The sequence below is a fragment of the Oncorhynchus gorbuscha genome, linkage group LG01, assembly GCF_021184085.1.
Source record: "Oncorhynchus gorbuscha isolate QuinsamMale2020 ecotype Even-year linkage group LG01, OgorEven_v1.0, whole genome shotgun sequence".
NCBI classification, from domain to species: Eukaryota; Metazoa; Chordata; class Actinopteri; order Salmoniformes; family Salmonidae; genus Oncorhynchus; species Oncorhynchus gorbuscha.
This window is the reverse complement of record NC_060173.1, coordinates 95,118,184-95,143,222: the sequence shown is the minus strand read 5'-3', so window position 1 is coordinate 95,143,222 and position 25,039 is coordinate 95,118,184. Positions and strand designations below refer to the sequence as shown.

The following is a 25,039-nucleotide window of genomic DNA, read 5'->3' as shown; positions in this document are numbered from 1 at the left end:
ATCTAAATCTTACCAAACTTTTCCGTAGAGGGCGTTTTTCTCAAAGTTACCGTCCTCGTTTTCTACTCACTGCAATTTCTGAGCAGAGTTGATCAAATAATCACTGATAACTAAAAAAAAAAAATCTAACCCAGTTCACTGTGCGGGTTGATATGAACCGTAAAAGAGCTCCGTTTGCGTTGGAACAGTAGCGCTCTCTATTGGAGACAAGGGGAACTGTGAGAGTCCCGTGGTGACGTCAGAGAGTCGGCGGTGAGTCTGGGATGTCATGTGAAAGGATGGAACAGTTCGACCAGGAAGTCTCAGCTTGTTGCTAGAGCTACAGTTTAGCTGCCCACGGCCTGGAAGCACATACATTGTATTTAGGTCTAGTATTTGGTTTTCATTTGTGCGCCATGGCTTCTCTATTCAAGAAGAAGACAGTCGACGGTAAGTTTGTTTTCCACTGCTAGTAGGCTTGTAGCAAAGTTGTTTGAATTGGTGTGACCCAGACTCTGCCACTAACGAACATAGACGTGCCTACTGAACGAGCCAGTTGAACTGTTTTAACAGTTCACCTGACACCAGTTTAAAAAGTGAAGATGCATGTTTGTTACAAAATCAACAATGACATTGGTCAACGTGGAATCCCCTCAAGTTAGATTGTGTCACAGTCTGAAACTAGACAATATAACGTTACTATTCCACTTGTCGGTGTAACGTTATCAGTGAAAGTTCCTTGTGAAGTTGCTAAATGCAACAAACAAAAAACTGGTCACAATTTGACCATCGTGTGAACAGTGTAGTTGCATTAGGCTAAATGAGTACATTGTTACATTGATTTGACGATACTGCCTAGTATGTTTAATGGTTACTTTGTAATTTACCTGCTGACTGGAACAGATGAATTCCATGATTAACAGCCTCTAGCAGTCTAGGACCTGTAAGAAAGCTTTGTTCACACGAGAGAACATGTGATCGAGAGACCCTGTTACTTCACTCTGTTCAGTTAAAGACAGATGGATAGAAGTAAGGTTTATCACACTGTCTGCGCTATCCATTCCCGCTACTCTCTAAAAATCAATACAGTTACATATCGGGAAATAACTTTTGATGTATCGTTTTGACAATATAGCAATATTTTTTTTTTTGCGCTAGTTTACTGTACCAGCTGCACCAACACTCCAATTGTTCTCAATCATTTGGGCACCAAAGTATCGTGATAATATCATATGGTGCGGTCCCTGGCAATTCCCAACCCTTGTAATGATCATGTCAAGATTACAATTAGGCTATGTTTGACTGTAAAACACTTCTCAGTCTTCCTGTCTCATAGTAGTCAAATATGACGCAAGGGGAAACCAAAAGACAACAGTGAAGTGTGTGTGTGTGTGTGTGTGTGTGTGTGTGTGTGTGTGTGTGTGTGTGTGTGTGTGTGTGTGTGTGTGTGTGTGTGTGTGTGTGTGTGTGTGTGTGTAAGAGTTCAAACTGCCTGTAAAGAGAACACAGCATGAGCCATGCAGCATTTTGCTGCTGCTGATACTTTGAAAATGTAGCAATATGTTAAAAGAAGAACCTCAAATATTGATTTTCAGGTGTCTCTTGATAAACAAAAGTTAACAAGAGGAAGAAATGTCTCCATCTTATTGTGTATTTCCTTGAGCCATTGAAATGTTGGGCCTTATCAGTCAAAATGTCTTGGTCTTACAGGGTCAGAATGCAACAGAACTATTCAGAATACACCAATACATTACTTCTGAATCACTAATAACTTTATTAAACAAAAACATATTGTATGTTTTTATATAATCAATTTCAAGTTTCTACCTAATTCAATATTAATAAGTTATTTCATGACCATGGTCTCATTGATGGAGAATCAATATTCACTTACTGTGATTGTACTGTACGTTTACTCAAGGCCAGATGGTTGATAGGATATCTCAGCGTCTCTGCCCCTTCTCTCACTCTTTCTCTCTCCTCTCTCTGGGCGTGGGGTGCCAAGGTTGCCCAGTGTCGAGAAGCGGTGGTATCCCATGGTAGGGCGTGCGGGTGTGATGGCGGGCAGAGAATAGCTGGTGGAGTTTTGTAGACAATACCCCACCCTCTTGTAGACGTTGTCGATACGTCACCCTGCACGTAGATACTACGCTTCACTCTCACAAGTGGTCCAGCTCTCTCTCTCTCTCTGGAGTTGTTGGGGTGATGAGGGCACCTATAGCAAGGATTCTCACTTTCAGGTCATTTTTTAAAATGTATTATTTTTACATTATGGTAATTTTTCTGAGAGTTTGAGAGCCTGTTATTCTGCAACATTTATCTGTAAAAACTTTACTGCAGTATTTTTTTTTGGGGGGGGGATATATATATTTTTCTTTCACTTTCCTCATGTAAAGCACCTCAAACTTAGAAGAAAATACAACAACACAACTTTCACTGCTGTATGCTTCAGTTTTGGACTTACATTCAGGAATTATCTGAACAATAAACAAATACTTTCCTGTTATTGTTTAAAAAAAAAATGTTTATACCTTTTTATAGTTTTGTGGGAAAAAAAATATTTTGAGGAAAGAAATAATTTTCTGTTGAATATTTAGCGTTTTGATCCAGCAATGAAACCGGCTCAATTTAGATGTCGTGTTAGAGGTTGTTGGTAGCGCTTCTGGTACCTATTCCACTGTAGAGAGAATCTCTGGGAATCCTCTCATTCTAGTGATGGAGTCCAGTGTAATGGTCTAGTAGTGCATCAGCTGGTGGAGTGCCCTGGCTCACTATATGTGTCTACGGTAACCTTAGAGCTAATAGTGGTGTAGGGGATCGTGTCCTTTACCCAAATACGGGAGCTGCGACGGCCGGGACACATTCACAGATGTGTGTGTGTGTGTGTAAGAGAGAGAATGTGTGAGGCAGTTTGGATGAAATGGCTAGAACAGTGTACTCTTGCCTACAGACATGCCTGGTCTCTCTCTGGGACTGCTCTCCAAACTCATACTCCACAGTCTTATATTAGGAACTGCTGCTGTGTGACCATCTCTCTGTGAATGCCTTCACTTATTCAGTTCACCTCACGCTTGTGCCTATATTGTTCCCATTGATGCTACACTTCAAGGGTTTTATCCTGCCTTAAAACATTGATTCAAATGATTATTATTTTTGCTACATTATTGCTGTTGTACTTATGAAGGCAGGAGCCTGGTGTATTGTTATTGGAAACCCTTGAAACAAGACTCATCACATAGTTTACCCTGCCAATATTTCTAAAAGTAATATGTTATTAAGGAATTATTTTAGTCTGTTCCATCTGAAGTATGAATTATCTCAATAAGAGTTCAATCCTGAGCTCTCTTTCTTTAGTGTTGGTCCACCTATCCATTTAATAAAGAACCCAGTTTTATTGTGTACAGTTGAGTCTGGTATTTGGAGCATAGCGTGTCGGACTGTGTTACACGTGTCATGTCAGGGTAATGGGTAGTGTGTGAGGCAGGAATGGTTTAGAGTCCAGGCTCAGCCCTGTGAATGAGGAATTTCCAGAGCTTTGTCCCTGTCTATCTACCTGTGTGAACAGAATGGTACTCTGCTTCTGTAGCTTTACAGAAAGCTAGCTGTCTGTCTGTCTAAAAAAACAGTTTGATTCAATAACTATGTTTGTAGGGTAAATGTTTTTCTAATTGCTCTCTCTCTCTCTCTCTCTCGCAGACATAATAAAGGAACAGACGAAGGAGCTTCGTGGTACACAGAGACAGATCACTAGAGACAGAGCTGCTCTGGAGAAACAAGAGAAACAAATGGTGAGACCCCCTCCCCCCTCACCCTGTGAAGTGCTGTAGGACGGCAGCAGGCTTTAGTTTCTCAGTAGAACCTTTTCTGCTGATTTCATCAAATGTGTGTAAATGACTCAAGGTGAATCCTGCTCCATCCTACCTCCACTCACATCCCTTTCCTGATCTGTCTGTTAGGCCTACAAGCTGCTTAGCTAACCACTGGGATAGAAAAGACCGCTTTGGACAGGTAGAGTGTGTGTGTGTGTACTGGCATGGATCCAGGGATAGCCCATGATTTGAATTTATAGCCACTTTATTCCATAGAACAACTTGGTTCATTATTCAGATGAAAAGAGCATGTTTTGTCACATCTGTCTAGCTGAATTATTGCTCTGTTCCAGTGAGCATTAGATCAGTCTTTCTCTATGTACATTGTTATTTGATAGCATCATTCATCTGTCAGTTTTACCGAATCCTCTCCCCTCTCTCTCAAATTCAGATTGCTTTATTGGCATGAAATACAAATTTGTACATATTGCCAAAGCAGTATAGTGGTACAGCATTTCAGTTAATATAGTGCAATGAGGATAATGAAACGCAGTTAATTTCAGTATTAATAATAGTACATACTGTATGTGACCCACCACCTGGATTCAGTCCAATGTAGCAAATATTGAAATGGTGGTTTTTACGTTGGATAAAGGTAGAGAATCAGAGCTAGAAAATTGAATATCATAACCTGCAGTTGAGGAACAATGGGAAAGTAATTCTGCTTTGAATGTTGACAAACCTCTAACCCCACTTTTGAGAAAATGACCCATATAAATTTTTTGTACACCAACTTGAGAGCCTTTCTTTGTCTACACTATTCAGCATAGTCTAACCCTCTTATGCCTTAGCCCCACCCCTCTCTTTAACAATTCACATGTGAGGCCATGTGCTGAACAGAGTGAATGAGATAGTAGTAAACAAAGATTAAAAGTGGTGAAAGTAGTAGCAGAAAGTATTAGTCAAAATACACTTTATCTAGTCCTTGGGTTGTATCATCATCTGATTTTGGTGCAGGTCATGTTGTTCTTCACATTACCGTCTCTGTCATACTATATCAAATTAAATGTAAGCTTTGTTTATCACATGCACAAGATCCATAAGGTGTAAACGGTACAGTGAAATGGTGACTTGCATAGTGGAGTCTTGTGTTTAGAAATGTAGCAGGCTAGCTAAACAATGAACCATAATCTCAACTCAAAATGCCATGCACCATGCATGAATCTGCAGGAATCTAAAGCTAACCAATTAGGTTCAATGTTAGCTAGCTAGCATTAGGCTATAACTAGCAATGTAAATGGATTTCTGAGATACAAATAATATCACTACACAGATGATACATGTAATGTTAGCGAGAGAGCCAGCCAGCTAACGTTAGCTAGCTAACAGTACGCTTTAACTTGCAATGACAACAGCTTTCTGACAAAATTAGAAACGTATAATATCTGAACATGGAGCTAGACTCTTACCTGTATATATGGATGAACACTTCTCCCTCTGTCATGGATACCATGGTTTCCCTTAGTTTGAAGATGTAATCTGGACACAGGTGTTTTATACAACATCCTCGTGATTTCTTTTGGACTCTCTGCATTTGGTAATAATATCTCTGCTTCCACCGGGCATTCCACTGATTTCAAAACTCGCTCAACTTCTTCCGAGATGACACTGTTGAGCGCCGTTTCTTCTGATTACAGTGATGGCGGAAGAATCTACAACGTCTGGTTCAATTAACATGTTTTTACCTAAATCAGGGATTTCCTCATCGTCTGATTCATTTTCAGAGTCTGAGAGAGTCAGCATGGCACGATCGTCCTCCAGAAAGTACTCCATCACTACTTTTTCCCACTAATTTTTGTCGATAGCGCTATTAACCTCATTGCAGCAATGCAACACTATGTCAAAATACGTCGCGGTAGAAAGGGTTGCTACACATACTGAGCAGCTCATGTTATAGACCGAAGCATTCTACATGGCAGACCAATCCGAACTTATCTCCCGGCATGTCCAGCCCACTCATTATCTCAGCCATTCATGGCTAGCGGGAAGTTTCCTGTATTTTTCCATGGCTAAACCAACTAGGCTCGTAATTTAACACATTTATTACAGATGGCATACACATTTTTTATTAAGGTACATGAATGTTCACATGTTCCAGAAGTCATTTCTGCCCAAAAACACATTTTGATGAAAACAAAAAACGTTCAAATGACACTCCTATGAAGTCGTGACGTGTGACATATGCCTAGGTCACATGATCATGTCTACAGGTACAACACTACTGCTGTTGTATAGTGTAATCTTTGGTTGATACATTTAATTAAATAAAATTATTAAAAAGAATGGCTAATAAATAACAAAATAAACATGGATGATGGTTACACTATGTATTACTTGTAAGTTATATACTATGTAAATACTTCCAGGAATGAATGGTCATGAGATGTTCCTCGGGCTTTGGCAATCAGAATTCCGTATGTGGGTTTTTTGCACATTGCTTATAATCGTAATTACAGGTGGGCCCCAAACCTTGCTTCCATATAGTGCAATTGGTAAAATTACTCTATTGAATATTTTGTACCAAATTTTAATAGGAATATATATATATTTTTTAGATGTTTTTTTTTGTGGGGGGGGGGGGTGCTTTGCAGGCTTTTTCTTTCGTGCATTCACTCCGAGACCAAATCCAACAGAGGGGCTGATTTGAATTAAAAACAAATTGTCCCAGGTAGTTGTACCATTGGTCATGTTCAACCATGGAATTTCCTAATCAACCATGGTATTTCCTAATTTCCTAATACAATATCAGTAATAAGCTCACATCAGCACCACTTGTCATCCCATCCTAAATCACTGTTACATATTTAAATGTCATTTTGCATTATGGCAGATAGCAGCCTCATTATTAAGATGTTCTGTCTATTCTGATCGTTAATATGTTTAGCAAGCAGAGACTGACTGCACCTGTTTGTGTGTCTGAGGGGTAATGTAATGGTCCTGTAATGGAAATCTGCCTACTCAGCTGTTTAGCAGAGCGCTCTACCTGAGGAGGAGACTGGCTCTGCTGAATAATCATCTCCTTCACTCAGCTCTTCTCCACTATACATAGCACTGATCAGCCTAATGATAGTTTAACCCTCACTACACTCTGACAGAGGGAAGGGGTGGAGGGATGGGAGTATTATTCCTGTAAAAATGATAATTCATCAATCATTTTTTTGAGGACTGGCTCTTCAGAATAATCTGAGACACACAGGGCTGCAGCTGTATTGTTTTCCAGGGGCCATGGCTTTACAGCCTAGCAGTGTGTGTTCCCTTGGGGCAATAGGCTGTTTTACCAAAGCTAAGAGGGGCTGCTAGCTCTCAGGTGTTTAGACCATAGCCAAATCACAGTATTTACACTGTGTATAATCTAACAAGGCTCCCTGGGGAAACTGATGTGTACTGTCGTGGCTAAATCTTTGAAAGTTTTACAAATATTAATTTTCACAAAGTCTGCTGCTTCAGTTTGTATGATGGCAATTTGCATATACTCCAGAATGTTATGAAGACAGATCAGATGAATTGCAATTAATTGCAAAGTCCCTCTTTGCCATGCAAGTGAACTGAATCCCCCCCAAAATACTTTCACTGCATTTCAGCCCTGCCACAAAAGGACCAGCTGACATGTCAGTGATTCTCTCGTTAACTCAGGTGTGAGTGTTGACGAGGACAAGGCTGGAGATCACTCTGTCATGCTGATTGAGTTCAAATAACAGACTGGAAGCTTCAAAAGGAGGGTGGTGCTTGGAATCGTTGTTCTTCCTCTGTCACCCATGGTTACCTGCAAGGAAACACGGGCCGTCATCATTGCTTTGCACAAAAAGTGCTTCACAGGCAAGGATATTGCTGCCAGTAAGATTGCACCTAAATCAACCATTTATCGGATCAGCAAGAACTTCAAGGAGAGTGGATCAGTTTTTATGAAGAAGACTACAGGGCGCCCAAGAAAGTCCAGCAAGTGCCAGGACCGTCTCATAAAGTCGATTCAGCTGCGGGATCGGGGCACCACCAGTACAGAGCTTGCTCAGGAATAGCAGCAGGCAGGCCTGAGTGCTTCTTGGCCTCACTGTGCGCGCAGACTTTTGGAGGATGGCCTGGTGTCAAGAAGTCCAGCAAAGAAGCCACCTCTCTCCAGGAAAAACATCAGGGACAGACTGATATTCTGCAAAAGGTTCAGGGATTGGACTGCTGAGGACTGGGGTAAAATAATTTTCTCTGATGAATACCCTTTCCGATTATTTGGGGCATCCAGAAAAAAGCTTGTCCGAAGAAAAGGTGAGCGCTACCATCAGTCCTGTGTCATGCCAACAGTAAAGCATACTGAGACCATTCATGTGTGGGGTTGCTTCTCAGCCAAGGGAGTGGGCTCACAATTTTGCCAAAGAACACAGCCATGAATAAAGAATGGTACCAACACATCCTCAGAGAGCAACTTCTCCCAACCATCCAGGAACAGTTTGGTGACGAACCATGTCTTTTCCAGCATGATGGAGCACCTTGCCATAAGGCAAAAGTGATACCTAAGTGGCTCGGGGAACAAAACATTGATATTTTGGGTCCATGGCCAGGATACTCCCCAGATCTTAATCCCATTGAGAACTTGTGGTCAATCCTCAAGAGGCAGGTGGACAAACAAAACCCCATAAATTCTGACAAACTCCAAACATTGATTATGCAAGAATGGGCTGCCATCAATCAGGATGTGGCCCAGTAGTTAATTGACAGCATGCCAGGGCAGATTGCAGAGGTCTTGAAAAAGAAGGGTCAACACTGCAAATATTTACTCTTTGCATAAACTTCATGGTATTGTCAATAAAAGCTTTTGACACTCATTTAAATTCTTGTAATTATACTTCATTATTCCTTAGTAACATCTGACAAAAATATCTAAAGACACTGCTGCTTCAAACTTTATGGAATTTAATGTTTGTGTCATTCTCAACTTTTGGCCACAACTGTACAGTACCAAAAGTTAGGACACACCCGCTCATTCAAGGGTTTTTATTTTTATTTGGACTATTTTCTACATTGTAGAATAGTAAAGACATCAAAGCTATGAAATAACACATGGAATAATTTTTTACATTCAACTATGTAAGTCCGTTAATAACAAATTGTTATTTAAAATGACAGCCTGGGATCGAACCAGGGTCTGTAGCGACTTGTCTAGAACTGAGCTGCAGTGCCTTAGACCTCTGGGCCACTCAGGATCACAGGTAGTAACCAAAAAAGTGTTTAACCAAATCAAAATATAATTTGAATTCTTCAAAGTAGCCACCCTTTGCCTTGAAGACAGCTTTGCATGCTATTGGCAGTCTCTCAACCAGGTTCACATCGAATGCTTTTCCAACAGTCTTGAAGGCGTTCCCACATATGCTGAGCACTTGGCTGCTTTTCCTTTACTCTGCAGTCCAAACCATCTCAATTTGGTTGAGGTCGGGTGATTGTGGGAGCCAGGTCATCTAATGCAGCACTTAATCACTCTCCTAGGTCAAATAGCCATTACATATCCTGGACTTTTAACAAGGCACACCTGTTTATTGAAATGCATTCCAGGTGACTACCTCATGAAGCTGGTTGAGAGAATACAAGTGTGCAAATCTGTCATCAAGGCAAAGGGTGGCTTCTTTGAAGAATCTAAAATATATGCAAAGCCAATCAGATGCTGATCCTCCTCCTCCTGTTCCTTCTTTCCCCCTGTAGGAGATGGAGATAAAGAAGATGGCTAAGTCTGGGAACCGCGAGGCGTGTAAGATCTTGGCCAAGCAGCTGGTCCAGCTGAGGAAGCAGAAGAACCGGACCTACGCCGTCAGTTCAAAGGTCACCTCCATGTCCACACAGACCAAGGTCATGAATTCTCAGATGAAGATGGCTGGAGCCATGTCCACTACGGCTAAGGTAAAGAGCACCACACACATTCTGACAGGCACGCGCAGACCATCACATTTTGGATGTTGGGCCTCTAAAAGTCATCACTTTTTAACATTTGTTTTGTTGCTCCACACACACATACATTTATGTGTGCCTGTGTAAATGAGGCCAAAAAGCAGACCGACAAACCCAGTTAACATTAAAACAGCTTCTCCAAAACCGTTCAAAGGATTCCTCTCCATCTCTGAGTGTGTGATAATTAGTCTGTCTATATATCCTGTCATCCCCTCGGGATGGTAATGTTTGTCTGATTGAGTAGAGATTCTCATTTCACCCTCATCCATCCTATACCCTTTCACAGATCAGAGACACAGATCAGATGACATCCTTACACATCTTAGTTTATTATCAATTAGTCTTCTGGTAACGTATAAAGTAGCATATCTTATTAGCCTGGTTATAGGACTATAAACTTATAAAGTTTAGAGCTAAGAATGTGAACTAGTTACAGTCTGAAAGTATTTATTAATGTAGTTATTCATGTATTAATCTGTTTCTAATCAGTGCATTGTTTCTGATCGGAGTGTTTTCTCTGTGTGGTAGTTAATTAGTCATGGCCTGGATGTCTGATTGGCTGGTCCTAGAATTAGACCTATCTGTAACAGAAAAAGGAATGTGTTTAGGGAGCGCTGCTCATTTCTGTGTTACCATGCTTGTGTTACCACGGCTTCAGTGTGGAGGGAAAACAGTAACGTCTCACCAAACAGCCCACTTCTAGCTTCATCTAGACTATGGGGCTGCAGAGAGACCCACTAACAACAGGGACATGCTCTGAAAAGGTTTTCGAGCAATACAAAAATGACATCTAATTACATGTGACATGTGCAGCTCATTTGGCAGTTTGAGGCTCCGGCGTGAAACTAGGCCATGGCTGATAACACACACAGGAAGAAGAGGCAGAATCCCTCTATGTATTTATGATGCGCGTGCATGCTCTGGGAGTTGTGTATTGTGTCTGTGTAATATAACAGTTTTGGTGGTGTAAGTCTTGTCTGTCTCTGTGTTTGTCCAGACAATGCAGGCGGTGAACAAGAAGATGGATCCTCAGAAGACCCTCCAGACCATGCAGGACTTCCAGAAAGAGAACATGAAGATGGGCATGACTGAGGACATGAGTAAGACCTGCTATCATTGGCTCTCTAGCCTAGGATTTAAACATTTTAAAAGAATGACAATAGTGACTGACAAAACTGTCAGAACCAAAAACATCATGCGGATCAGTGTGTTTGCCTAGTGGTTCAATTACCTTTTAACGGTAAACTGACTAGGACCTCTGTCTCGCTGCCTCTCACTCTCTGTCTGCCCCTTTTCCCCCTCTACCTCTCTCTCTTGCTCCCTCCAGTCAACGATACGTTAGATGAGATATTTGTGGAATCAGGAGATGAGGAAGAATCTCAGGACATTGTGAACCAGGTTCTGGATGAGATCGGGATCGAGATCTCTGGAAAGGTAAGACATACTGCCCTCTACCATACCACAGTCACTTCTCCCCATAAGTAGTCCTCTGGAAAGGTAAGACATACTGCCCTCTACCATACCACAGTCACTTCTCCCCATAAGTAGTCCTCTGGAAAGGTAAGACATACTGCCCTCTACCATACCACAGTCACTTCTCCCCATAAGTAGTCCTCTGGAAAGGTAAGACATACTGCCCTCTACCATACCACAGTCACTTCTCCCCATAAGTAGTCCTCTGGAAAGGTAAGACATACTGCCCTCTACCATACCACAGTCACTTCTCCCCATAAGTAGTCCTCTGGAAAGGTAAGACATACTGCCCTCTACCATACCACAGTCACTTCTCCCCATAAGTAGTCCTCTGGAAAGGTAAGACATACTGCCCTCTACCATACCACAGTCACTTCTCCCCATAAGTAGTCCTCTGGAAAGGTAAGACATACTGCCCTCTACCATACCACAGTCACTTCTCCCCATAAGTTGTCCTCTGGAAAGGTAAGACATACTGCCCTCTACCATACCACAGTCACTTCTCCCCATAAGTAGTCCTCTGGAAAGGTAAGACATACTGCCCTCTACCATACCACAGTCACTTCTCCCCATAAGTAGTCCTCTGGAAAGGTAAGACATACTGCCCTCTACCATACCACAGTCACTTCTCCCCATAAGTAGTCCTCTGGAAAGGTAAGAGGGTCCTGTATCATCTCAAAGCTCTCTCCCATCTGGATGCTTTGAGGTGTAGCAGACAAATACAGTAGCAGGATAGCCCGTAGTCTGCCTGTCTTAATGGGAGGGAGACCAACTCCAGTCTTAGAGTACCCAACAGTAGGGCTGGGACGATACTAGTATTGCAATACTCGTTAGTATCGTGGTAAGAAAACGAAACACAAACTGGATTTAATTTCTTTAAGAAAACAGCCCTAATGTTGGAAACATAATGTTGTCTTCCAGAGTCACATTTATTTATATGCCAAGATATAGAACACAATATTTTACATACATCAGGTTTTAAAGGACCAAAGCGTTCTTACTGCTTCGTATTTTCATTTTTGTCATGGAAAAAATATTGCGATACTGGTATCATCACAGCCCTACCTAACATTTTTGTTGTAGTCCCTGATTCAACTAATTTGAGGGCTTGATGATTAGTTAACAAGTTGAATCAGGTGTTTGTCTGGAGCTATGACAACAATGTTTACAGTTGGGGATACTGGAGTTGGGAAACACTGCTGTAGACTGTGCCTGTAGCCTGCCTGTCTTTATGGAAGATTGCTTGTAGGCGGGGGAACTGCAGTGGGGTTGCCAAAATGTTAATAAAATAAGTGTGTGTGTGTGCAGATTATTGTGTGGGACAATATACAAACGGTTTTAAGAAAGATTTGAAAAACAATTTTGAGTAAATGAATTAATTTGTTTCTATTAATTTTAAGAAGAGATGAATGCAATGAATTAAAGGTTATTTGTTGATCTAAAAATCTACATTTCTAGATTAATGTTGTCATTAGATTTGGACTGCTATTGAGAATGAATGGAAATTCTGGTGGAAAAAATCCCTTCTGAAAAAGTTTCAATACCACTGCTGTAGTCTGCCTGTAGTCTGCCTGTAGTCTGCCTGTAGTCTGCCTGTAGTCTGCCTGTAGCCTGCTTGTCTTTATGAGATGACAGCCTGTAGTCTGCCTGTAGCCTGCTTGTCTTTATGAGATGACAGCCTGTAGTCTGCCTGTAGCCTGCTTGTCTTTATGAAATGACAGCCTGTAGCCTGCTTGTAGCCTGCCTGTAGCCTGCTTGTCTTTATGAGATGACAGCCTGTAGTCTGCCTGTAGCCCGCCTGTAGCCTGCTTGTCTTTATGAGATGACAGCCTGTAGTCTGCCTGTAGCCTGCTTGTCTTTATGAGATGACAGCCTGTAGTCTGCCTGTAGCCTGCTTGTCTTTATGAGATGACAGCCTGTAGTCTGCCTGTAGCCTGCTTGTCTTTATGAAATGACAGCCTGTAGCCTGCTTGTAGCCTGCCTGTAGCCTGCTTGTCTTTATGAGATGACAGCCTGTAGTCTGCCTGTAGCCCGCCTGTAGCCTGCTTGTCTTTATGAGATGACAGCCTGTAGTCTGCCTGTAGCCTGCTTGTCTTTATGAGATGACAGCCTGTAGTCTGCCTGTAGCCTGCTTGTCTTTATGAGATGACAGCATGTAGTCTGTGCCTGTAGCCTGCTTGTCTTTATGAAATGACAGCCTGTAGTCTGTGCCTGTAGCCTGCTTGTCTTTATGAGATGACAGCCTGTAGTCTGTGCCTGTAGCCTGCTTGTCTTTATGAGATGACAGCCTGTAGTCTGTGCCTGTAGCCTGCTTGTCTTTATGAGATGACAGCCTGTAGTCTGTGCCTGTTGCCTGCTTGTCTTTATGAGATGACAGCCTGTAGTCTGTGCCTGTAGCCCGCTTGTCTTTATGAGATAACAGCCTGAAGTTTGTGCCTGTAGGCTGTGCCTGTGGCCTGCTTGTCTTTATGAGATGACAGCCTGTAGTCTGCCTGTAGCCTGCTTGTCTTTATGAGATGACAGCCTGTAGCCTGCCTGTCTTTATGAGATGACAGCCTGTAGTCTGTGCCTGTAGCCTGCTTGTCTTTATGAGATGACAGCCTGTAGCCTGCCTGTCTTTATGAGATGACAGCCTGTAGTCTGTGCCTGTAGCCTGCTTGTCTTTATGAGATGACAGCCTGTAGTCTGTGCCTGTAGCCTGCCTGTCTTTATGAGATGACAGCATGTAGTCTGTGCCTGTAGTCTGCCTGTCTTTATGAGATGACAGCCTGTAGCCTGCTTGTCTTTATGAGATTACAGCCTGTAGTCTGTGCCTGTAGCCTGCCTGTCTTTATGAGATGACAGCATGTAGTCTGTGCCTGTAGCCTGCTTGTCTTTATGAAATGACAGCCTGTAGTCTGTGCCTGTAGCCTGCTTGTCTTTATGAGATGACAGCCTGTAGTCTGTGCCTGTAGCCTGCTTGTCTTCATGAGATGACAGCCTGTAGTCTGTGCCTGTAGCCTGCTTGTCTTTATGAGATGACAGCCTGTAGTCTGTGCCTGTAGCCTGCTTGTCTTTATGAGATGACAGCCTGTAGTCTGTGCCTGTAGCCTGCTTGTCTTTATGAGATGACAGCCTGTAGTCTGTGCCTGTAGCCTGCTTGTCTTTATGAGATGACAGCCTGTAGTCTGTGCCTGTAGCCTGCTTGTCTTTATGAGATGACAGCCTGTAGTCTGTGCCTGTAGCCTGCTTGTCTTTATGAGATGACAGCCTGTAGTCTGTGCCTGTAGCCTGCTTGTCTTTATGAGATGACAGCCTGTAGTCTGTGCCTGTAGCCTGCTTGTCTTTGAGATGACAGCCTGTAGTTTGTGCCTGTAGTTTGTGCCTGTAGGCTGTGCCTGTGGCCTGCTTGTCTTTATGAGATGACAGCCTGTAGTCTGCCTGTAGCCTGCTTGTCTTTATGAGATGACAGCCTGTAGCCTGCCTGTCTTTATGAGATGACAGCCTGTAGTCTGTGCCTGTAGCCTGCTTGTCTTTGAGATGACAGCCTGTAGTTTGTGCCTGTAGTTTGTGCCTGTAGGCTGTGCCTGTGGCCTGCTTGTCTTTATGAGATGACAGCCTGTAGACTGTGCCTGTGGCCTGCTTGTCTTTATGAGATGACAGCCTGTAGTCTGCCTGTAGCCTGCTTGTCTTTATGAGATGACAGCCTGTAGCCTGCTTGTCTTTATGAGATGACAGCCTGTAGCCTGCCTGTCTTTATGAGATGACAGCCTGTAGCCTGCCTGTCTTTATGAGATGACAGCCTGTAGTCTGTGCCTGTAGCCTGCCTGTCTTTATGAGATGACAGCATGTAGTCTGTGCCTGTAGTCTGCCTGTCTTTATGAGATGACAGCCTGTAGCCTGCCTGTCTTTATGAGATGACAGCCTGTAGTCTGTGCCTGTAGCCTGCCTGTCTTTATGAGATGACAGCCTGTAGTCTGCCTGTAGCCTGCTTGTCTTTATGAGATGACAGCCTGTAGTCTGTGCCTGTAGTCTGCCTGTCTTTATGAGATGACAGCATGTAGTCTGTGCCTGTAGTCTGCCTGTCTTTATGAGATGACAGCCTGTAGCCTGCCTGTCTTTATGAGATGACAGCCTGTAGTCTGTGCCTGTAGCCTGCCTGTCTTTAGGAGATGACAGCCTGTAGTCTGTGCCTGTAGCCTGCCTGTCTTTATGAGATGACAACCTATAGTCTGTGCTTGTAGCCTGCCTGTCTTTATGAGATGACAGCCTGTAGACCAGGACTCATTCCACTGAGAGCCGAGTGTCTGGTTTCTTTTGTTCCATTCAACTAATAACTAGACAAACAGGTGAGGGGAGTTCCTTACTAATTACTTTAATTCATCCATCAGTACAAGGGTAGAGCAAAAACCTGCACACACTCGGCCCCCCGTGGAATGAGTTTGACACGTGCTGTAGACTGTGCCTGTAGGTGTCCTGTGTGTGGCGATAAATGAGGCAGTTACAGTGACTGTCTATCTGGCAGGGAACCCACTCCCCCTGGGGGACAGCATCTGTTACTACACCACCACTTTCTATGCAGAAGGGCTACTCTACTGTGTGTTGTAAGGCCAGTGTTAACCTGTTGGGATGTGTGTGTGTTTCAGATGGTGAGAGCCCCAGCAGCAGGGAAGAGTCTCCCTACTGCTTCTCCTAAACGGAAAGCGCAGATCTCTGACGACGAGATCGAGCGACAACTCCGAGCCCTGGGAGTGGACTAACACACACCATGGGCTAGGCCTGTGTACTAGCAGGCTGGTGGTCCATGTGTGGGTGGTTCTGAAATATTTAATGACTAAATTAAGGAATAATAGAATATTATGACCCACAATACATTCTGCTGCAGCCTGCTGAAGGGGTTGGCTTCTTTATGTACATACAGACTGTTGACTCTGGAAGAATGACCTCTATGTTCACATTCTATTTTGTGCATCGATTCTCCATTAGTCCTGGGAGTACAAATCCTGTGGGAGGAGGATGAAGTCAATGAAACAGAGCGAGGTAATGACTGTTCTCTGTGCTCTCACATCTTTAGGTACAGTACTATAGATGCTGCTGGTGTCACTACTGACACTGTGTCTGTCTAGAACCACTGACATTAACTCTAGGAACTACTGACATTAACCCCTACGAGTAGGGTAAGGGCTTGACTTTTTCACTAATAAACATTTTGCATGAGAATCTATGGAATTAGCAGGATCAAGCTGGATGTCAGATATATAGATTCAGTTTAAAACGATGTGTGAAATAGTAATTAATGCTAATTCAAACTAATAATCATTAACTTGATATTTCAAAGAATGGTTCATTTTGAATTGCTTGTTTTGTACTATTGAGTTGTACTCTTAATTTGAAGATGTTGTCTATGTGTCTTAGTTGATCTCTGTGTGTCCTGTCTTTCTGATGTGTGATTGAACCAGCAGTCTGTCTGTCCTCCTCATCTCTCTCCTTTTATCTCGGCTGCTGTGCAGTTATCGCATCTGTTGTTAGAGCTGTTTTTAAAAAACACCACACACACACACACACACACACACACACACACACACACACACATTCTAGAGTGTACAATGGGTTTGTGAAGAAGACTGATCATTGTCTTCCTGACGCTCTCTCTGTTTCACTCTACCATGCTGTAAGAGCAGGTAAGGAGACAATGACATATTTTGCATTATCAACTAAACATTTCATCCATTCTAGAATGTTCTCTTCTGGTTTTCTAATGTCGACTAGTATATCACTGTATACTAAAATAATTGTCTTAAAGATTGTTACTGGAAAACATTGACTGGCTTACTATTGTTACAGCAGTTTCTTTTCAACTTGATTTTGTGGTGAAATTCTCCAGAGAGGAAAGGTGAATAAATGACTTTCTCCACCATGTATGTATCCTCTATCTATTCAGTTGTACTGTTTAGACTTGATGACTTTTATAATGAATAAAATAGCATCATGTACAAAAAAAATGTTTTATTGTCACACTGAATAGGTGCAGTGAAATATGTTGTTTTACTAGCTGCTGCTCAAACAATGACCTATGCTAACCACACCTGCTTCATATCAATGGTGTTTTTATTCAGGCATTGAAGAGGACAGTCCGCATTAGAAGCATGGAGGCCCAGAGCTGTAATGACACAATTTCAATTGAAGGGAGTCAATTCAGGAAGTGATTTTAATTTAAATTCAAAAATAAAAAACTGTTGAAATAAATAGCTTCTACTCCTCAGTTTATTGAGAAGTCATTGAAAATAGATGTGGATTTTTCAAATTTGAAATGGTTACTTATGTTTACTTCCTGACTTGACTGCCTTCAATTTGAATTGACCCCAGCCCTGACACACTCACGCAGCGCTGGAGAGCGCGGAGAGCGCAGCCATAGAGCTCATTATGTAGGGATCTCAGTATCAGTAGTTCCACAGTGCATCCCACCTTTTTTTCAGACCACAGAGCATGTTCCCTTCTAATCTTATCCTTATTTCATGCCTGTCCTATTGAGATTACTCTATCTAGATTCCTACAGTTCTGCTCTCCCAGTACATCCAAATGAAGACATGGGAGAGTGAATGGATCCTGGGGGAAGGGGCTATGGAGATGAATTCAGAGGTTCCTCCACCAGACAGCTGTAAGACAGGAGCCACTCTACAGTTATAATGACTGTGTGAGTTTAGCACAGTATGCACATGTTGACTAGTGGGCTGGATGTTTGTATTCACAGAAACACGTCAATAAATCAGGGAATAATGTCACTGTCATACAGTGCAGGGTGCTCAGCTCCCTTTTATTGGGCTCTCGGAAGCACCAACTGCTTAATAAATGAATCAACAAATCATTATATTAAATGCATGTCAGTGCACAATCCATTAATTAATTAATTGCATCTCAGATAAATGTTTCATTAAATCATATTTTTTTCACTTTTTTTATTTGTATACATCTACCATGTACTGAATGATTGATACATCTACCCTGTACTGAATGATTGATTTGTAGACGACAACTGGCACTTCTGGCCTGCTTTTGAGCCCAGCTCTACACTGATTCAGTATAATGTCTCCAGTATGCTACAGGGACACAGGTGCTTGTATATTCATCACTTAAATCATCTCCTGTCCTCACCACACTGTTGGTTTGTATGTATTTATTCATGGGAAACGCATCATGAAATCAGTACGTATGAAAGATGACACGTGCAACTGGGACGTTTTGATTTCTTACATATCAAAATGTCTGAGAATGTCTGTATATAGTTCTCTCTCTGGGTTGAAGATGTCTCTGACTTGAAAACACATCTGTCAATAAATTAGATGTTCACATTCATAATCATTCTGTTTATATATTACATTTGAGATAAATAGATCATGATAAAGACACATGGGAATGTATTAGTGTCATTTGTTTTTACAACGGCCAGACACTTCTGGGAGAAATAGTATTAGGCTGCAGGCACTTGAAGATCAAAAGGCTTTTAGTCCAATTAAAGAATGAGGTCACACCCGAACTCAAGGTTTTATGGCATTGGGGGACAGATAGGGGTTAGGGTTATCTATAGGTAGGATTGTCCTTGGTCAGGTAGGAGCTGTGGTGAAGGCTGGTCTTGACCCGTTTCTCTCGTTGCCGACGGTTACAGAACCAGACCCGGACCACCTCCTTCTCCAGGTGTAGCCCCTCGGCCATACGGATGATCTCCTGAGATGAGGGCTTGATCTTCTCCCTGAAACTACGCTCCAATGCCTCCTTAGCCCCCAGACTACAGGATGAGAGGGATGCAGTGTTTAAAGAGGGAGGTGGTGTTTGATCAAATCACTTTCAAGCATCTCTGTAATTGTAATGTGTAGTTAGTTACCTGATGGAACAATATGTTGTAGGTATCTGATGCAGAAGAGAAAATTGCGAGGGTAGATACCTGATAGTGGTTCTTCGTTTCCTCTTACGCTCATTCATGCCCGTTTTATCATTAAACAGAGCTGTGGAAAGAACAACATTAAGGTCACATCCTTAGTCATTCATTACTTTAAGGTCATGGCTGTCCCTCTCTCCCAGGATAAGATCATGGTTGTCCACTCACCCCCGGCCTGCTCTGCTTCGTCCAGCCACTTGGCCAGGATGGCCTTTAACGTGCAGGCGTTCTTGAAGCTCAGCTGCAGGTTCTCAAAGCGACAGATGGTTGTCTGGCTGAACTCTGAGCCATGCACCGCAGCCAGAGCCTCTCCAACGTTAGTTTGGGTGTACCCTTTGAAACAGACATACACACACAGTCAGCTATTACATTGTGGGTGTGCATGTGTAACTGTTTTAAACAGTTCAGAACAAAAAGACAGTAGATATCTAACTCACCCAGTTTGATCCTGCGGAGTTTGAAGTTGTTGGCAAACTTCTCCAGCTCTCGTATCTGAGGTGAGTCCATGTCGGGGGGGTCATCTGGTGGCCGGCTCCTAAAGCGGAGGTCCTTAGTGCCTCCCAGGGGTGGCTCCTCAGACAGCATGGCAGGGGGCAGTGGGGGGAAACTGTGGCTCAGAGAGCACGATCCCCCACCCAGACCATGCTCTGGAAACTTATACAGACAAGGGGCCAATGAACCTAAATAGATGGAGAAACATCAACTGTGATACCAGCTACAGCCACTAGAGGGGAGTGTAGCTGTATGAAGGGTGTTTGTGTGTGTGTGCGTGCGTGCGTACCTTGCAGTGTGTTTGCTCCGTTGACCATGTTGGGGTGCGGGACGCTGCAGGTCTGGAGGATTCTGGTCTGAGATATACTGGCAGACAGCATCTCCTGAGCTAGGGAGGAAACCTTTATCATCAGCAGCATCCCCACCACCATCATCACCATCCCCACCACAACCATCATCATCATCATCATCACCACCACCATCATCACTGACCTGCCATCATGCCGTAAGTGGTCTGTTGGTTGCTATAGTGACAGGGTGTAATGGGGTAGTGCAGGCCGGGAGGACCGTTGCCAAGGGTGGAGGTGGAGAGGTGCATGTGGGATCGCTTGGAGGACTGGAGGAGAGACCGACCTGACGGGACTGGTGAGGGGGAACGAGGGAGAGAGACCTTAGATCAGTTTAGACATGGCTTTTTGCTGTACTTGTGTAATTGTCCATGGGTGCACCTGCTTGTGGAAGAAACTGTATTGAGTGATAGCAATAGAATGGTGGTTGATTTACATTCTTTGTTGTAGAAGCTGTAGTGTTGAATTAACCTAGTGTAGGTTCCTTTCCAATGACGATGGACAGAACATTGGACTTCAGTTAGCAGGTTTGTTCTTCTGGTGAAGTCCTTTCTCATGGTGAATGCGGACTGTTAATTTAGCTCTCAAACTGGACAGGCTAATAACACTCCTACTGTCCTCCATACTACAGTAATTCTCTACAGACAGACACAGCAGGGAGAAACTGTGAATCTTATAAGAAACTGTGCAGACAATGTTCAGATGCAGTCCAAAATCTTCATCTTCAGCTGTAAAGTAAGATGTGTGTGCGTATAATAATAATAATAATAATAATAATAATTTGGTGGGTGCTATTTCAAGTGTTTTTTCCATATCCAAATTCTCCCTGAGACCCCCTTCGGAGAGAGAAGTCACGGCCAGTGTCTGCCAACGCGACCCTGGAGCGGTTCAGATTAAGTGCCTTGCTCAAGGGCACATCAACCAATTTTTCACCTTGTCGGCTCAGGGATTCAAACTAGAAACCTCTGCCAACGCTCTAAATGCTAGGCTACCTGCTACCTGTGCGTGTGTGTACACAATCGCGTGCCAGTGTGAGGGTGTTAGTTAATACATCCAGTCTGCAGCCTGGATAGCAGTGGGGGTCACACAAACACCCCACCTACGCTCTCTACACACACACACACACACACACACAAACACAACTCTATTCACCTCTGTGGAATCTCTCCAAGGCCAAGAGCTGGAGATGTTCTATCTACAAACATCTAAGAGAGATCTTCAGGGTTCAGCTATAATAGCTCTGCTAATATCCACCCACACACACACAGGAAAAAGACAGCTTTTAACACAGTTACACCACAGAGAGCAGGACCCAGCACAACTGTTAGAAGACTGGACATGGTTGAGAGGGATAGAAAGAATGTGTGATCAGGGGTTAAGGGTCGGCGTGAGAAGTTACCTGCGGACACCATGTTGTGTGTGTGTGTGGAGGAGGGCAGGCAGTCGGCAGCGGAGGCGTGGTGCATGAGGAGGGGCAGGGAGTCTCCTGCCAGGGTGAAGGAGTCCGAGCTGAACGCCTGGCACGACATCACGATGATCTCACAACCTCCTTCTCACCTGGATAGGATCAGGAAGATTGACCTTCCCTGCACTTAGCTGTTCTCAGGTAGACACTCAGGTGCTGACCTCTTGTCGTTTCTTCCCTGGACAGGTAAAAGCTGCTGTGCTTGGCTGGTCCCCTCTCCTTCTGCTTCCTATGTGTCTGTCACCTGGCCAGTATCTGCTCTGTGTTCCTCCCTGGCCTCCCTGTGAGCCCACCTGAGTGACGCCCGCCTGTCTACTGCAGGTATTTATACCCCACCCTTCTCTGCCCCCCCCACCACCGCCACCTCATCCTTGTTAATACCCGCCCCGCCACCCAACCCCCCCCATAGCTGTGGTTGTATCTGACCCTTTGCCTCCAGCCAGTGCCGGGAAAAGCCTGGATTAGTAGCAGAGAGAATTGGGTAACTTAATCTTCTCTCTAGGTGGGTCTCTTTGGGTCCCCCCCCCTTTCTCAATCCATTTATTTCTCTCTCTCTGGGTGTCTGTCTCTATTTCCATGCTATTTTTATGATGTGGATGGATATTCTGAGCACCAGACTCTATAGGGAACAGATATTCCCATCGGATTCCATTTCAAACTCTGTTTATGAGAAGAAACTGTGCTAGGGTAACATGTGTAAAGACAGAATAGTCATGAGTGCTGCTGGAAAAAGAAGGCACACTACATACATCAATAGTATCAAACATTCACATCTATAGGTTTTAAACTTAATTTATACTTTCTTTATGAGCTTTCTAGCAATGTCCCTCTCTGCAGAACTGAATACTAGACTAAGAAAACTTCTAGCAATACATTTTAATTAATGTAAGCTTTTTTTATGTGATTGACCTGGTTTGTAGTGAAAGAAGCAGTGTGTGTTTATGTGTGTGTTTGTACTCTAACCATCTGTCTGGCAGGATTAGGAGGGGAAGTGGAGAGGATGTGCCTGGCATTGTTTTGGCATTGTGTCTATTATGTTAGTATTGTATCAAATAGGTTGGTATTGGGTGTGTATTGTATTAGTATTGTATCAAATAGGTTGGTATTGGGTGTGTATTGTGTTAGTATTGTATCAAATAGGTTGGTATTGGGTGTGTATTGTGTTAATATTGTATCAAATAGGTTGGTATTGGGTGTGTATTGTGCTAGCATTGTATCAAATAGGTTAGTATTGGGTGTGTATTGTGCTAGCATTGTATCAAATAGGTTGGTATTGGGTGTGTATTGTGTGGGCTCTATGTGTGTTAACTGTGTTCGCATGAAAGACAACAGAAGTCATCATCTCTGATTAGTAGTTCATCTGGAGCCGCGTGCCTGCATGAGTTTCTCTCTGGCCCTGAGTCACTCTGCTGGTGAAAAGACTTCAGTCCAGCTGTTGTTTTTGTGGTGATTATAGTGAGAGTTAAACCAGTGAAGTCACACTGTTGTTTAAGAGACAATAAGCTGTAGTTGTAGGGAGAGTAGGTGGGCAGCAGGTGAGCTGATGTCACCACCTAGCCAGAAGTCAGAGCATCATGTGGGCACGCTCCAACCTGCCTCACAACACAAGCCATACTGATGTACCCTAATAGATCAAATGTCTGGACGAAACAAGCTGGATTCTTGGAGCAGAGAGAAAGAATACTGGTACACAGGAGAGAGGAGAAGCAGGGTAAAGAGAGGGGTTAGGGAGGGTAAAGAGAGTGGTTAGGGATGGTAGAGAGAGGGGTAAGAGAGGGGTTAGGGAGGGTAAGAGAGGGGTTAGGGAGGATAAAGAGGGGTTAGGGATAGGGGTTAGGGAGGGTAAAGAGAGGGGTTAGGGAGGGTGGAGAGAGGTTAGGGAGGATAAAGAGGGGTTAGGGAGAGGGGTTAGGGAGGGTAAAGAGAGGGGTTAGGGAGGGTAAAGAGAGGGGTTAGGGAGGGTAAAGAGAGGGGTTAGGGATGGTAAAGAGAGGGGTTAGGGAGGGTAAAGAGATGGGTTAGGGAGGGTAAAGAGAGTGGTTAGGGAGGGTAAAGGGAGGATAAAGAGAGGGGTTAGGGAGGGTAGAGAGAGGGGTTAGGGAGGGTAGAGAGAGGGGTTAGGGAGGGTAGAGAGAGGGGTTAGGGAGGGTAGAGAGAGGGGTTAGGGAGGGTAAAGAGGGGTTAGGGAGGGTAAAGAGAGGGGTTAGGGAGAGGGGTTAGGGAAGGTAAAGAGTGGGGTTAGGGAGGGCAGAGAGAGGGGTGAGGGAGGGTAGAGAGAGGGGTGAGGGAGGGTAAAGGGAGGGTATAGAGTGGGGTTAGGGAGGGTAAAGAGAGGGATTAGGGAGGGTAAAGAGAGGGATTGGGGAGGGTAGAGAGGGGTTAGGGAGGGTGGAGAGAGATTAGGGAGGGTAGAGAGAGGGGTTAGGGAGGGTAAGAGAGGGGTTAGGGAGGGTAAGAGAGGGGTTAGGGAGGGTAAGAGAGGGGTTGGGGAGGGTAAAGAGAGGGGTTGGGGAGGGTAAAGAGAGGGGTTGGGGAGGGTAAAGAGAGGGGTTAGGGAGGGTAAGAGAGGGGTTAGGGAGGGTAAAGAGATGGGTTAGGGAGGGTGGAGTGAGGGGTTAGGGAGGGTGGTGTAAGGGTTTAGGGAGGGTAAAGAGTGGGGTTAGGGAGGGTAAAGAGGGGGGTTAGGGAGGGTGGAGAGAGGGGTTAGGGAGGGAAAAGAGTGGGGTTAGTGAGGGTAAAGAGAGGGGTTAGGGAGGGTGGAGAGAGGGGTTAGGGAGGGAAAAGAGTGGGGTTAGGGAGGGAAAAGAGTGGGGTTAGGGAGGGAAAAGAGTGGGGTTAGGGAGGGTAAAGAGAGGGGTTAGGGAGGGTAAAGAGAGGGGTTAGGGAGGGTAAAGATGGGTTAGGGAGGGTAAAGAGGGGTTAGGGAGGGTGGAGTGAGGGGTTAGGGAGTGTAAAGAGTGGGGTTAGGGAGGGTAGAGAGTGGGGTTAGGGAGGGTAAAGAGTGGGGTTAGGGAGGGTAAAGAGGGGTTAGGGATGGCAGAGAGAGGGGTTAGGGAGGGTAAAGAGAGGGGTTAGGGATGGTAAAGAGGGGTTAGGGAGTGTAAAGAGAGGGGTTAGGGAGGGTGTAGAGAGGGGTTAGGGAGGGTGTAGAGAGGGGTTAGGGAGGGTAAAGAGATGGGTTAGGGAGGGAGGAGAGAGGGTTTAGGGAGGGTAAAGAGGGGTTAGGGAGGGTAAAGAGTGGTTAGGGAGGGTAAAGAGAGGGGTTAGGGAGGATAAAGAGAGGGGTTAGGGAGGGTAAAGAGAGGGGTTAGGGAGGATAAAAAGTGGGGTTAGGGAGGGTAAAGAGTGGGGTTAGGGAGGATAGAGAGTGGGGTTAGGGAGGGTAGAGAGAGGGGTTAGGGAGGGTAGAGAGAGGGGTTAGGGAGGGTAGAGAGAGGGGTTAGGGAGGGTAAAGAGAGGGGTTAGGGAGGGTAAGAGAGGGGTTAGGGAGGGTAATGAGATGGGTTAGGGAGGGTGGAGTGAGGGGTTAGGGAGGGTGGTGTAAGGGTTTAGGGAGGGTAAAGAGTGGGGTTAG

The 25,039-nt window shown here is 44.1% G+C and overlaps 2 protein-coding genes across 3 annotated transcripts; one reads left to right on the top strand and one right to left on the bottom strand.

The window, feature by feature from the left end:
- The first annotated feature begins 264 nt into the window (after positions 1 to 264).
- chmp2ba (charged multivesicular body protein 2Ba) lies at positions 265 to 17,238 on the top strand. The gene is made up of 6 exons (XM_046366725.1): positions 265 to 429; positions 3,676 to 3,767; positions 9,534 to 9,728; positions 10,774 to 10,876; positions 11,104 to 11,210; positions 15,875 to 17,238. Exons 1-6 carry the CDS (start codon positions 396 to 398, stop codon positions 15,986 to 15,988), a joined length of 645 nt encoding a protein of 214 aa, XP_046222681.1. The 5' UTR covers positions 265 to 395; the 3' UTR covers positions 15,989 to 17,238.
- On the bottom strand, positions 17,220 to 21,756 carry pou1f1 (POU class 1 homeobox 1). 2 transcript variants are annotated; one of them, XM_046366706.1, is made up of 7 exons: positions 21,400 to 21,756; positions 20,146 to 20,295; positions 19,943 to 20,041; positions 19,599 to 19,841; positions 19,330 to 19,494; positions 19,108 to 19,228; positions 17,220 to 19,011 (listed from the first exon to the last, which is right to left on the bottom strand). In XM_046366706.1, the coding sequence occupies exons 1-7, from the start codon at positions 21,527 to 21,529 to the stop codon at positions 18,804 to 18,806; spliced, it is 1,116 nt and encodes a 371-aa protein (XP_046222662.1). In that variant the 5' UTR covers positions 21,530 to 21,756; the 3' UTR covers positions 17,220 to 18,803. The 2 variants fall into 2 exon arrangements, with proteins under 2 accessions (XP_046222662.1, XP_046222670.1); XM_046366714.1 differs by having other exon boundaries at positions 19,168 to 19,228.
- Between the last annotated feature and the right edge of the window lie 3,283 nt (positions 21,757 to 25,039).